The sequence below is a fragment of the Pongo pygmaeus genome, chromosome 5, assembly GCF_028885625.2.
Source record: "Pongo pygmaeus isolate AG05252 chromosome 5, NHGRI_mPonPyg2-v2.0_pri, whole genome shotgun sequence".
In the NCBI taxonomy this organism is placed as follows: Eukaryota; Metazoa; Chordata; class Mammalia; order Primates; family Hominidae; genus Pongo; species Pongo pygmaeus.
In genome coordinates, this window is record NC_072378.2 from 82,693,899 (window position 1) to 82,707,902 (window position 14,004).

Sequence of the window (14,004 nt, forward strand, 5' to 3'; positions counted from 1 at the left end):
TAGACCATGTTACTTTATTCATTTGTTTAACTCTAACCATGTTCAATAAACTTTTCACCTGTTTGGTGAGTTCCACAAAAGCCTTAGAGAGTTTCTGGTAGTAACCTTCTATAGTTGCCTTTCCGTATCGGCCACCCGTGTTTCGACAATACACCATGTAGTGCAGCTGGGGTGTTGTTAACAAGCCATAATCTGTCATAGAAATACAAAAAGCAATTCACCGCATTTCTTAACAAAGAGAAAAAAGTTTAAATGCATTCATGCATAGGAATTTCAGGGTGACAAATCCTTTTGTGTCATCTCAGACATCTTAGAAAACATAAAAATGATCTTAAAAAGAAATATAAATGACTATAAGAAGCCAAAAAACCAATCATTACATATAAACAGGTAACAATGTAAACATAAAGCAATACAGACAAGTAAATAATTGAGTTATGTTTCCAGTAACATTGCAAACTACATAATTCAGATGAATCATCCTCCTGGAAACAACCAAAATGCTAGATAAAAGACAAAAACCTCCTTTTAAAAAGAACTACAGTGCTGAAAAGTTACAGAATTATCAGGCCAAAACATACCTGAAGGCAAGAACTCCAAGATCTAAGCTAGTTCGGAAGCCAGTTTTGTTCTGAAGTTATTCCTCTAAACTAGAAATTGAGCTACCATTTTCAAGCAAAAAAAGCCCATGCTGATCTAAGATGCAGAACCCAGTAGAAGACCAGACTCTCATGAAGTTGAAATCCCAAAGAACTATATCTTCAGTCCAAGGATGAGTCAGAAATTAATCACCCCATGTCACCACTCCCAGGACAGTTATCTTAACACTGAGCAGGGAAGAGGGGAAAACCCATTCTTGAAGAGCTGTTACCAAGCACAGGCCCTTGCATGGACTTCCTGCCCAAACATACATAACCACAGGAGTCCAGAGGAACTTTGTCATTAATTTTTTTTTTTTTTTTGAGATGGAGTTTCACCGTATCGCTCAGGTTGGAGTGCAATGGCGCAATCTCAGCTCATTACAACCTCCACCTCCCAGCCTCAAGTGATTCTCCTGCCAAGTAGCTGGGATTACAGGCATCCACTACCACGCCCAGCTAATTTTTGTATTTTTAGTAGAGTCAGGGTTTCATCATGTTGGCCAGACTGGTCTCAAACTCCTGACCTCAAATGATCCACCCACCTCATACTCCCAAAATGCTGGGATTACAGGCATGAGCCACCATGCCCGGCCTGTCATGAATCAATGTAAAGTGAACCCAGCCAGTGCCCCAGGTACCCAGCAGAAGCCAAAGACTAAACTTTAGCAAAGGACTATACTTTCACTGTAAACCTCAAAAACATCCCATAATTTTCAAAAAAAAAAGAAAGAAAGAAAACCAGCTTACAGTTAAACATAGCTAACATATAAGAAAAGCACCATGAGCAAAAAACAAAGAAAAATGGATAGCAAAGATGGACCAGTAACCAATAAGTAAATACTCAGTGACTAAACCTGTCAGTTGGACCTGAACCTCAAACACAAGAATTTGACTGGAGGCAAAAAGGAGTCACTTTAAATTCTTGAGCCCTGAAGTTATTTAACAGAAATGGTACCTTATGAAGGCAACCTTAGCTCTGGTATAATGATGAGATGGGAGGAGATGGAGAAGCTCAAAAAATACCAATAAGAGCTTAGATTAGTTTAATGGAAGTGTTTACTAGAGGAACCCATTATTCTAAAAGACCTGCTAAAGGAAGAAACAAAATAATTTTGTGACCAATATCAAAATTACCAAATAAACATTTACTAAATGCCTAGTATGTATACCCAGTGAAAAGCATTTTCTATCCAACTCATCAACTCAGAAACCTGCATGTGTTCTTCACAGTTCTGTTCTCCCCACATATCACAAAATCCTTTGAATGCAATACCAATTTTTCAAGAGTGGCCTAGCTGGTCTGTTTCCCTTTCTTACAACTTTCCTTTCCCTTCTCTCTACGACAAACAGAGGGACTGGCTTAAATGGAAATGTGATCATATCACTCTCTTGCATAAAATCCTTCAATGGAGTCCCATTGCATCTGGAATAAAGCCCAAGTTCTTGCCATGACCTCCAAGATTTGTATGAATTAGCCCCACCTTACCTCCCTACTCTCTTCTCCTAGCCCCCATTCTCCCTATGTTGCAGCTACATTAACCTTTTTTCATTTACTGAAATACACTAAGCTGAAGAGAGAAATGAAGGAAAGGTTAAAAAAATTACTCTCAACTTCTTCTAGACTAAAACACTAGGAGAGTGATGGTTCTAGCGATAGAATGAAAATGCTGAAAAAGACAACCATTCTGGGGATGATAGAATACAGTTTGGGGCAGGGTGAACATGAGAAAGAAGCAGGCCACCTAAGGGAAGACACCACTCAGACCAATGCTTTACAAATTGCAGGCCACAGCCTGCCAATGGGCCATGGAATTTACTTAGTGAGACACAGCCAGCATTTGTGCATTTTAAACAGATGATTGCATGTCATGTAGGATGGATGAGCACTGTTTATTGAAACTATTATTTCAGTTATACACACAAGCACACATTGACATGTCATGACACATAATGGGTTTCTTACTATGGGTTGTGATACACAGTGAAACAGAAATAGACTACTAGAGGGATGTACACAGCAGGTAGTAAAACATGTTTGATGAATTAACAAATGAAAGAGGCCGGTCGCAGTGGCTCATGCCTGTAATCCCAGCACTTTGTGAGGCCGAGGCAGGCGGATCACGAGGTCAGGAGAGTGAGACCAGTCTGGCCAACATAATGAAACCCCGTCTCTACTAATACAAAAATTATCCAGGTGTGGTGGCATGTGCCTGTAATCCCAGCTACTCGGGAGGCTGAGGCAGGAGAATCACTTGAACCAGGGAGTCAGAAGTTGCAGTGAGCCAAGATCGAGCCTCTGCACTCCAGCCTGGCGACAAAGTGAGACTCCATCTCAAACAATAAATAAATAAGTAAGTAAATAAATAAATAAATGAAAAAAGGTAGCTCAAGCTATGGCAGTAGAGATAATCATTCAGAAATCATGCAGAATGAAAGAGGGTCCCGAGGAATGCCCTCCCCAAAAGAGACACAAGAGGAGCCAACAGAGAAGACCAATATGGAATAGTGGCCAAGCAAGTAGAAGCTCAAAGAAAGAGCTTTAACATTATGGAAAGCTACAAAGACTTCAACTGTAAGACCTTTAAAGCATAAATTATTAAAATTATTCTTAGATCACAGCCCCCTCTGAGTATCTGAGGAGAGGTACGTGTGCACTCCCTGGGAAAGTGCTTGTGCTGGCAACACTCTGTACATCGTATCATGATGTCCACAGGTCCTCTGCAGCTTTCCCAGACATGCCATAAAGGTCCCTGGTTAAGAATCCCTACTTTACAATATCCACCAGATTTGGCAATAACAATGCAGATGGATGTCAGGGGTGGGCTGGGGAGACATTTATTTCAAGGAGAGGTAAGGATAGAGACTCACCTGCAGAAGGCTGAAGAATGACAGAAGAGAAGGAAACAGAGAAGGTAAGCAGAGCTAGCCCTCAGCAGAGGCCAGACTGACCGTGCAGGAAGGGAACACAGTTGGAACTGAGAGGAGGTTTCAAAGGTCAAGAGTGGATGTTTGTTTTAATGACAAAGATCTCACACCAGGAAAATATTCACCTCAAAACATGGTGGAGGCAGTGCCTTCACAACAGACACAATGTGAGAAGGGGATCCTAGTCTGTTTTGTTTCACTTAATTCTCTGTCATTTGATATAACATAAAGAACTACCTGTCAAAAATATTTCCCATCACTACTTGACAGGTAACAGCTGATTTCACAGGAAACCAGCTATTAGGGAAGACCTAATATTGATAAAAGCTCCCCAGAATGATCATCTTCAAGTACTTAAAAAGGTTTTAATTTGAGGAAATTCAGCCTTACCAAAGTAAAGGAAGTTGTATTAGTTCAGAATTTCCCAGCTATAATCTCCTATAGTACTACCATAGGTAAGACAAAACATGCCTGCCCAGAAACGACCTGGAAGATTATTTTTAAAGTTAGTATTTTGTATCTAGGAGTTCATTTTTTAAACATTTTTTGTTCATCTGTATTTTCAAACTTTTCTAAACAAATATACATTACTTTTGTAAATTAAAGTTTTTTAAAGATTAGTTTAATTTCCAACTCAGGATAACTACATACCATGGAATTGACCTCCTAGAACAGTCACACCATCTATTACAGATTGTGAAAGTTTCTCACTGCTGGGCCTAGGAAAGAAAAGGAAGAAAATAATATATCCCATCCTGAAACTGGCAGGGTTGCTGGTTCTGCAAGCAAATGCAAAAATTACATGCTATAAATTTCAAAATAGCAAGTTCCTGGTATCTGAACTGAAAGCTATAAACTCTAAAGATAACTGGTAAATTATAAGCATTTTCCAGTAGCCTTTCACAATCTAGTTCTAGGAAAAATTTTGGCTTTTAAATGAATTGATAAAATAGATATAAAGGACACTCTAACCACAGCATACCCAAATACCTTTTCAAGTTTGACTACAGCAACATGTCTGAACTCTAAGAACAGTAACAATAAACACTGAATATACACAGTGTGTATAAGACAGTACTTGTATTAAGCCACCAAGGATATAGAACCTGTTTTCCATTTTGTAAAGTCAGAACAAATTATCTATCTGAAAATAAAACAGATTACAAAACTGCCTTAGCCAGGCACAGTGGCTCACACCTGTAATCCCAGCACTTTGGGAGGCCGAAGCGGGTGGATCATGAGATCGAGACCATCCTGGCCAACATGGTGAAACCCCGTCTCTACTAAAAATACAAAAATTAGCTGGGCGTGGTGGCGCACACCTGTAGTCCCAGCTATTCGGGAGGCTGAGGCAGGAGAATCGCTTGACCCTGGGAGGCGGAGGGTGCAATGAGCCAAGACTGTGCCACTGCACTCCAGCCTGGTGACAGAGCGAGACTCCGTCTCAAAAAAATAAAAAATAAAATAAAAACTGCCTTGTAGAAAAAGATGTTTCATCACTTAGATTAGTTAATAGTTAAGAACCAAATACATGTGGGATGGCTTTACTGTGGTGCGATAATTTACTTCAGAACATAAGTTACTCTGCTACCATCATCGGTATCTGGAAAACCCTCTGGTAACACAACAGAGGGTAAAAAAACCAGTCCAGGTATTGGAGATTGAGTAGAAATTTCCTTTTGAAATAATCTCAGGTTAAAACCAGATCTTATGCAAAAGGAAATGCCACTGTTGCAAAGTATACTTTTCATCTAATATTTTACAAAAAGACATTTTTGTTAAGAAAGGCAAAAGCTGCAAAATAGAACTATGTGGAAAGTAATATTGTAGTTTACAGTAAGCTCCAGCATGGGAAAATGATATAAATATTTGAAACAATAATAACACAGATTACAAAGTAAATCTTTAAAAATAATGAGTTCAAATCATGTGTTGACTCTGTAGGGAAAAAAAAATAAACCTACAGAGGGGGTGGGAGACATTTATTGAGTGTTTCTCTTGTGTCAGGAAGTATTTTACATACATTATTCTGCAGCTTGGGTTTTGGAGTAGAGTTTTGAACCAGAGTCAGACTCCAAACCCCAAGCTGCAGTAGTGACTTAGCTACTACATCCTACTAAAAAGGCCAGGCAGGTAGACATGCAACTCAGGGTAGTTCCACTCTACTTCTTTCCATTTGTCTTGGATTAAAACTGATACAATCATTTATATCACGTTCCCAAAGCTTTTTTTTTACCAGTAACTCTTATCATCACCTGGTATCTCTACCAATAACTACAAAGGCATCTTGTTGCAAATTCACAGCTTCTTTCTCGCTGATGTCAATAAGCACTCTCTGCATATCTTGTTCCTCAGCATTTGCTAAACAGGTGGCATGTTCCTCCCAGGATGGTGCCAACATTTCACCCAAAGGATCAACCAATTTTACACCATTGTCTTCCTTAAAAGAAAAACAAACAATGAGCAATCTGTGCATACTCATGAGGCTGAGTTGAGAACAGAACTCAAAAGCTGTTTCCCTTCAGCCAAAGACAGTGATGGCTGAGCAGCTTCAACAATAAACACCAAATATTAATACTGGACCCTGGATTAGGTATTTTATATATATATATACCTCATTAAATCCTCATGACACACATAAATCAATTAAACTAATAATCCTATTTTTACTTCAATCTTACTTTGAGAAAACTGAGCTTCAGAGAGGTTAGGTAATTTGCTTATGATCATACAGCTAACAAATGTCAGTACTGATATTAAAACAGCAAGTCTATCTTACTCGCCTAAAAACACTATGCCACACTAGCCTTTGTAAAAGGCTGTGATCTGTGCATCCACTATCAATAAACTGACTAGGGCACAAGTGGAGCAGAATAAGGGCACACAGAGATCCTTCTCACTATGACTTGGAACTCCAAGAACACACCAGCCAGCTTGTCAACCAGCAGGTAGGACAGAAACTGAAAACTGCCTCCCAACACTGTTCTGCTCAAATTCGTGGAAAGAAAATGTAGTTCACAGTGACTGTCACCTGAAAGAAAAGAGAACCGTTTTGAGAAGTGCCTCTGAACTAGCAATAAATGTAGGGCTCTTCCTAGAAGTCAATCAGTCAATCAATTACGGTGACTTACATATTTAGACATTTACACATTTATAGTGATCACGTATTTGGACAAGCAATGCCCTTGTTTGGGGGAAGAGGAGGTTACAATCCTTCACAGACCTATACCACTTTAACCATGCTGCTGATTTAGCTACAAAGGCAAAAATCCCACAGCCCCAGCAATCAAATAGAAGCATATTATTCAAACCCTGTATTAATGGTCTATAGATAATAAAGAATAACTACATTGTGTCAAGAGGTTGGCTAAGATATAGAAACAACGTAAGTGCTCATAAACAGATAAATGGATGAAGAAAATGTAGTATATATACACAATAGAATATTATTCAGCCTTAAAAAAGAAATACTGCCATTTGCATCATGGTTGAATCTGGAAGACATTATGCTAAGTTAAATAAGCCAGACACATGAAGACAAATACTGCAGGCTCATAACATACATGTGTTATGTAAAAAAGTGGAACTCATAGAAACAGAGAGTAGTATGGTGGCAGCTAGAGGGTAAGGGAAATGGGGAGATAATGGCCAATGGGCATAAACTTGCAGTTATAAGATGAATAAGTTCTGGAAGACTAATGTACAGCGTGGTGACTATAGTTCATAATAATATATATTGAAAATGTGTTGAGAGTACATCTTAAGTATTCTCACCACAAAACAAGGTAACTATGTGAGGTAATGGATATGTTAATTAGCCTGATAGTTGTATACATATATCAAAACATGGTGTTGTATGACTTGAATTATACAATTTTTATCACTTATACCTCAATAAAGCTGAAAAAATAATTGTGTCAAAAAGAATACTTTGATTAAAATCTAACTGTCACAAAGACTAGAACCATCAGGCGTCATCAATATTCTGCCAAAGCTCACCTGTTTGTTCATTCAGAACAAGAAATTATTGCCGAGCTATAAAAACCTGTCTGAAAATGTTCAAAATGTTTCTTTTCAAATCTTTACCCTTCCCCACCCATCCCCAATATCTTTAATCACTGCTAGGTTAACAAAGGAAACAATTTTCAATTACTGAAAATGTCTTAAATCAATAAATTTGGAAGGACGTTGTTATTTCTCTAATACGGACACTCCAAAAAATGACAGTATCTTTTCATTCTTTCCACACCCTTAGGAATCATGAGTTTAATGATCATGCTCTTAAAAAAAAAAAAAGTTGTTTCACATCCAAAGCACATATAAATGAGAAGGCACATTCCTAGAATTAGAATTTGTACTTCAGGTCAAATTGCTCAGACACTAAGGCCTGGTCTTGTAAATAATGGTCTGCTTTATCAGGGCACTAAATCCATTACCTCAGGATTGTGGGACGCTGTTACCATGACTCCTATAGTGGATTTTGTCTGTTTTGACCTCAGGACAGCTAATAATCCCATGCGAAACATGACATGATCAAGATGTTCTGCCTTCGTTCGAAATCCAGCAGTCCCGTATTGAAGGATCAGTCCATTGGGCTTGGCATGTAATGCTGAGTATTTTGTAATAGCACCTAAATCCATGTCTACAAAATTAAGAAATATTGTTTCAGGCATAACAAGTAATTTCTCAAGAACCATTTACTTCAAAAACTGCCACCCCAAATGAATAGGTCTGTCTCATTCTGAACCCTATGTTTGACAGAGCAACGGGCAGGAGAGTTAAGTCCTGTGGACTTGGATTGTCCACTCCTAGGCAGACTCAGGGCAGATAGCAGATTGTCCCCACTCTCCTCCCACTTTAGCTCCAGGACTATTTCTGGACCCCGGGCACACTTAAATTGGTCCACTCTCAACTAAAATGAAGATTTTACACCTATTCAGAGACTCCAATGAGCTCAAAGATCATTTCATTTTACAAAAAAGGGAAACTAACCTAAATTAACATAGATAGCTGGTGATGGATTGAGGCCTAAAGTCAGATTTTTGAGTGGACTGAAACTACATATCCCCAAATATCTGAGAAACCTTTGTGGTTCTTTTGCTATTTCTCCCAAACTATAGAGACATATTCTTAAAGGAAAAGCAAAAGGCAAGAGTTTCTTCTCCAAGACTACCCAGATCTTTTTCCATTTGCTAAGAACAATCAGGACACCCTTCTAAGATGTTGCTCTAAAACTAGCAATATCTTCTTCCGAAAGAATGCCACCTTTTTCCTTTACTTTTAAAAATAAAACATCGGCCGGGAGTGGTGGCTCACGCCTGTAATCTTAGCACTTTGAGAGGCCAAGGCAGGTGGATCACCTGAGGTCAGAAGTTTGAAACCAGCCTGGACAACATGGCGAAACCGTCTCTCTATTAAAAATACAAAAAAATTAGTCGGGCATGTTGGTGGGCGCCTGTAATCCCAGCTACTCGGGAGGCTAAAGCAGGAGAATCTCTTGAACCCGGGAGGCGGAGGTTGCAGTGAGCCGAGATCGCGCCACTGCACTCCAGCCTGGGTGACAAAGGGAGACTCTGTCTCAAAAAAAAAAAAAAAAACAGGCCAAGTGCGGTGGCTCACGCCTGTAATCCCAGCATTTTGGGAAACCAAGGTGGCCGGATCACGAGGTCAGGAGTTCAAGACCAGCCTGACCAACATGGTGAAACCCCCGTCTCTACTAAAAATACAAAAAGTAGCCTGGCGTGGTGGTGCGCGCCTGTAGTCCCAGCTACTCAGGAGGCTGAGGCAGGAGAATCGCTTGAACCCGGGCGGTGGAGGTCGCAGTGAGCCGAGATCGCGCCATTGCACTCCAGGCTGGGCGACAGGGTGAGACTCCGTCTCAAAACAAACAAACAACAACAACAAAAAATTGGCCCTTAGCCCACTAATACTGCTTTCTCTGGGATACTCCCATTAAGTGGAGCTTGGGGTTTCCAACCTCAGTCAGTAGTTTTCCTTCAGTGGTCCATATACTACATTTCCCGGGTCAATTAATTCCCAATTAGCCCAGAGATGAGGAGCAGTCCGCCAGCTGCTAGCCTCATAATTTTGTTTTCTTTATTGCTTCAATGAACAGAACTTACAAGAAATGGTGAAAAATCCTTGCTTTTGTCCAGTTGGAAAAAGCTGGCATTCAGTAAGCTAATTTGGTTCAAGACAGTGATCAAATCTCTTTCCTAAGGATGAATACATATTTGTAAAAACTGGGCAGTCAGTTATGTGTCATGATTATTCATATGGGTGTAAACCAGTCCTGTTAACTCCAAAAAGCCATTAAAAAAAAGAAAAAGGTCCAGATAATATGAGTTCATCTTTTCATGCGTTTTAGACCCTACAACTACTTTCAATGCGTCTGCGAATGCCTTTATTGAAAGCATATTTGCCAAATCCAGCGTCCACGCAAAAAGTTAAAAGTATCCCCCTACTCTCCATTCAATCTTCAAACCTCCTTGGTGCTTCTCTCCCGCCTACCCTCGAATCACCGCACAAGGGTGATTCCCGGCACTCCACCCTGAGGTCCCCGCCAAGGTCCACGTACCAGAGCCCCGGCAGGAGACCCGCGGCCCGGCCCGACCAGCCCGCTCGCAGGGCGCAGGGGCCTGTAGGTGTGTCCCGCGCGCTCCGCCGCTCGGTCAGTCGCCCACCAGACCGCTAGCCCCTCCGTCGGGCCGAGAATCTGACCTGTCCCGCTCCCACCGAGCCCTTGCCGACCGGTAGTCTCCCTTCTCAACTCCGAGCCTCGGGGCCCGGCTTACCTCGGTCAGGAAGCCCCCTTCACCTACACGCAACAGAGAAGTACCCAAGCAACAACGTCTGCACCCAGACTCTGTCCTCAGAACCGCAGACGTGGCCCTGCGTGGCTTCCGGCTCATCGCCACGCCCCCCGGCCAATCACGGCAGAGGACTGTCCGCCGGCCCCGCCCCCGCCTCGCCGTCGGTCGCGCGCAGCTAGCGCCTGAGGAACTGCGGCTGCGGTTCCGAGCGGGGTCTGGGGTGTTACCATTGAATGACCAGAAAGGGTGAGGCCCCCGCGGTGGCCCGGGGGTTGGGGCCGAGGGTCGCGGGCCCTCAGAGCACTGCGGCCGCGGAGGCACAGCCTCCGCCTCCAAATCCGGGCCTCTTGGGGCGACAGGCCCTGAGTTCCTGGGAAGCCGGGGTTCCTAGTGGTCTTGGCTAGGGGCGGGGGTGGGGAATCAGCCCCGTCGCTGGGCCTCGGGCAGGGCGACATCGCCCACAGTGAGCGCCGCCGGCGGCCCGCATCCCCCTCTCCGACGTCGAGGTCATCTCCCAAACCTTTGAATCTGGGAAGCCTTCTCCGGCCGCCGTCTCCCCGGGTGCCCTCTTCCCCCAGCTCACTGTAAACATCTTTTATTTAATGACCTCTGAGACACCCCCTACCCTCATCCTGGGTCCTTCGGGGCAGAGGCCAGTGAGTCGTAAACGTCCGGAGCCCTGGAATGCGGCCCAAGCGAAAAAGCCACCCCGGTGTGGGGGGGGCGGTCCGCGAGTCCGGAACCGAGGGGTGGCGACTGGCGCTGGGGAACTCGGAGCCCATCCCGCTGGCATTGCGGGCTCTCTCGCCGCAGCGTCTGGCTCCGTCCAAGCCCGAGCCCCGGGTGGGATTGGAAGCCGGGCCCCAGCCTTTCCCAGAATTCAGGCTTGCAGAGCGTCTGCAGGTGTCTGCCTGCCACTTGCAGCGGGACAGTTCCAAACACCTGTTGAAAGTGCAGATTCCCCTATCTAGTGCGGGGAGCCCGGAGTCCGGGTACGCAGAATATGGGTTTTAACGGAGTGTTTTAGAGGATGTTGTGCATACTAGATTTTGGAGTCAGGAAATAAGAGTGTAAGTGTCCGGTTTGTGCCCCTAGCTCTCGGTGCAAAGCGTTCCTGCAGAATTGCTTCCACGTAAAGGGACCTTCGGGAAATTTCGCTGGACACCGGCTGGCATTGACAAACCCAGCGTCCCTGGGCCTTGTGAGGTTTCCAAGCAGGCTGATTGCGAGGCAACATGTCTGCTTCGGTGAAAGAAAGCCTTCAGCTTCAGCTACTGGAAATGGAAATGCTGTTTTCTATGTTTCCTAACCAAGGAGAAGTAAAACTTGAAGATGTAAATGCCCTGACGAATATAAAGAGGTATTTGGAAGGCACCAGGGAGGCGCTGCCACCAAAAATCGAATTTGTAATTACGCTCCAGATTGAAGAGCCCAAGGTAGGTGCCCTGATTTAAGTGTTTGCCAGGTGCCCAGTTTTTAACTGAAACATCTAGAACATGAGCTTTCTGTCAAGGAAAGATAGAAATATTCCAGGTGCATATTTCCTTGTTTGAAAGATACGGAATGCTCTATAAATTGTCTTCAGTAAATATCTTTAATTTTATGTAAACATACACACCTTTTTAAAAAATATACCTGGAGTTTTTATTGAAGCTATCTTGCAGTCTTATGCCATTATTATTTTGTTCACCCATCCAATTGGACTACCTTTCACATGTATCATGATTTTCATAAATCTAAATATCTCCTGTAACAAAACTGTCTTTTAAGGAGTGAATGAGTGGATTTTTTGATGGCACCATAACACAGAAAGCAAATACAGATGGAAAAATCTAAAGACTAACAATGAATTTACCTCCGTCTTCTGATCAATTTATCTCCAGCAATATTAGCATAGCATAGGTAACACGTGGACTGGGCATTTGAGAACCACTGTTGTAGCTATTTCCTACTCATCCTTCAGTTGTCATTCCCTCAGAGGAGACTTTCTGGTTCTCCAGACTGGATTCTGTCCCGCTGGTTACACACTTCAATGGAACCTTCCACTTTTCCATGGTAATGCTTTTCACAATTGAAAAATACTTGCTATATGTAATTATTTGTTTAATGTCTGTCTCCTTCACTAGGCCCTGGACTTCATGAAAGGCAAAAATAGTGTCTGGCTTATTCACTTTTTTATCCCAGCACAGGGCACCTGGCACACGTAGTTGTTCAATAAATATTGAAATAATGCATAAAAGGAAGCAATTGTGTATGTAAAGTACTTGGTACATTTAATAGTAGCAATAACATTTCTCAAAATCATGCAGTTGCTATTGATAAACTAGCTTATGTGATGTTATGGCATTTAAATCTATTTGATTTTCATTTTAAGGTGAAAATTGATTTGCAAGTGACCATGCCTCACAGCTACCCCTATGTAGCACTGCAGCTGTTTGGACGGTCATCTGAACTTGACAGACATCAGCAGCTACTTCTCAACAAAGGTCTCACTTCCTACATAGGGACTTTTGATCCAGGTGAGCTCTGTATATGTGCAGCAATCCAGTGGCTACAGGACAACAGTGCATCTTATTTCCTGAACAGAAAGCTTGTATATGAACCATCTACACAAGCAAAACCAGTCAAGAACACATTCCTCCGAATGTGGATCTACAGTCACCATATATATCAGCAGGACCTAAGGAAAAAGATTTTGGATGTTGGGAAAAGGTTAGATGTGACTGGATTTTGCATGACAGGAAAGCCTGGTATAATCTGTGTGGAGGGTTTCAAAGAGCACTGTGAGGAGTTCTGGCACACAATTAGGTACCCCAATTGGAAGCACATTTCCTGTAAGCATGCTGAAAGCGTGGAGACAGAAGGAAATGGTGAGGACCTGCGCCTTTTCCATTGTTTTGAAGAATTACTCCTTGAGGCTCATGGTGACTATGGATTAAGGAATGACTATCACATGAATCTGGGCCAGTTCTTAGAATTTCTCAAGAAGCACAAAAGTGAGCATGTTTTTCAGATACTATTTGGTATTGAAAGCAAAAGTTCAGACTCGTAAAAAGCGATTAAGAGGCCTGTGCTTGTAATTTCACTAAGTCAGTATTTCTGTTAATAAGACCAAATTAAAAAGGCTGGTGGCTGTGTAGCATCCTCAGTGCAAAACCCAGCTCCAGAATTTTCACCTGGTAATGAATTTCAGCTGACAGTGAAATGAATAGGCCTTTAAACTTTATAACAGTGCAATTGTGATGTTATCTGTAGGTTCTTGTGTTAAGTCATTCAAAAACTATTTCATTGTAAATTAATAAAAACAATCCATTTCACTTGTGAAGCTCATTTGATTGAAGAGGAATCCAAAGCCCATAACTAACATCAAAAATCAAACTGCAATTATGAATTGAGAAATATGAATAGTATTTGTTTCACATTGCTAGCACACATGTGACACACCCAATTGTCTTTCATTATTGGAAATCTAAATCAAGTTTAAAATGAGAACAGGAAGGACATGTTTACTTCCTTTTTTGAGACGGAGTCTCACTTCGTCGCCAGGCTGGAGTGCAGTGGTGTGATCTCGGCTCACTGCATCCTCAGCTTCCCAGGTTCAAGCGATTCTCCTGCCTCAGCCTCCC

The 14,004-nt window shown here is 42.3% G+C and overlaps 2 protein-coding genes across 9 annotated transcripts in view; one reads left to right on the plus strand and one right to left on the minus strand.

Annotated features, from left to right (window-relative positions):
* The window catches only part of PGM3 (phosphoglucomutase 3), a 44,742-nt gene extending 34,187 nt beyond the window's left edge, over positions 1-10,555 (minus strand). For 4 of the 7 annotated variants that reach the window (XR_010126738.1, XR_010126739.1, XM_054492833.2 and 1 more), the window contains exons 1-5: positions 10,361-10,555; positions 8,003-8,208; positions 5,822-6,006; positions 4,218-4,285; positions 59-192 (exon numbers count right to left, since the gene is read on the minus strand). Coding sequence is in view for 4 of the 7 variants with exons in the window: in XM_054492833.2 (XP_054348808.2) it covers positions 59-192; positions 4,218-4,285; positions 5,822-6,006; positions 8,003-8,206 (591 nt within the window). In the remaining 3 variants the exon portion in view is untranslated. Of the gene's footprint in view, positions 1-58; positions 193-4,217; positions 4,286-5,821; positions 6,007-8,002; positions 8,209-10,143 lie in introns of all 7 variants that reach the window. The other 3 variants (XR_010126740.1, XM_054492837.2, XM_063666369.1) reach the window with 1 other exon arrangement.
* Positions 10,462-13,695, plus strand: RWDD2A (RWD domain containing 2A). 2 transcript variants are annotated; one of them, XM_054492844.2, is made up of 3 exons: positions 10,462-11,370; positions 11,474-11,814; positions 12,753-13,695. In XM_054492844.2, exons 2-3 carry the CDS (start codon positions 11,614-11,616, stop codon positions 13,428-13,430), a joined length of 879 nt encoding a protein of 292 aa, XP_054348819.1. In that variant the 5' UTR covers positions 10,462-11,370; positions 11,474-11,613; the 3' UTR covers positions 13,431-13,695. The 2 variants fall into 2 exon arrangements, with proteins under 2 accessions (XP_054348819.1, XP_054348816.1); XM_054492841.2 differs by having other exon boundaries at positions 10,479-10,624.
* The last annotated feature ends 309 nt before the right edge of the window (positions 13,696-14,004 follow it).

Coding starts and splice junctions, on each gene's coding strand:
- RWDD2A (XM_054492844.2), top strand. CDS start 11,614: ATGTCTGCTTCGGTGAAAGAAAGCCTTCAGCTTCAGCTACTGGAAATG. Junction 11,815..12,752: donor TCCAGATTGAAGAGCCCAAG/GTAGGTGCCCTG, acceptor TTTCATTTTAAG/GTGAAAATTGATTTGCAAGT.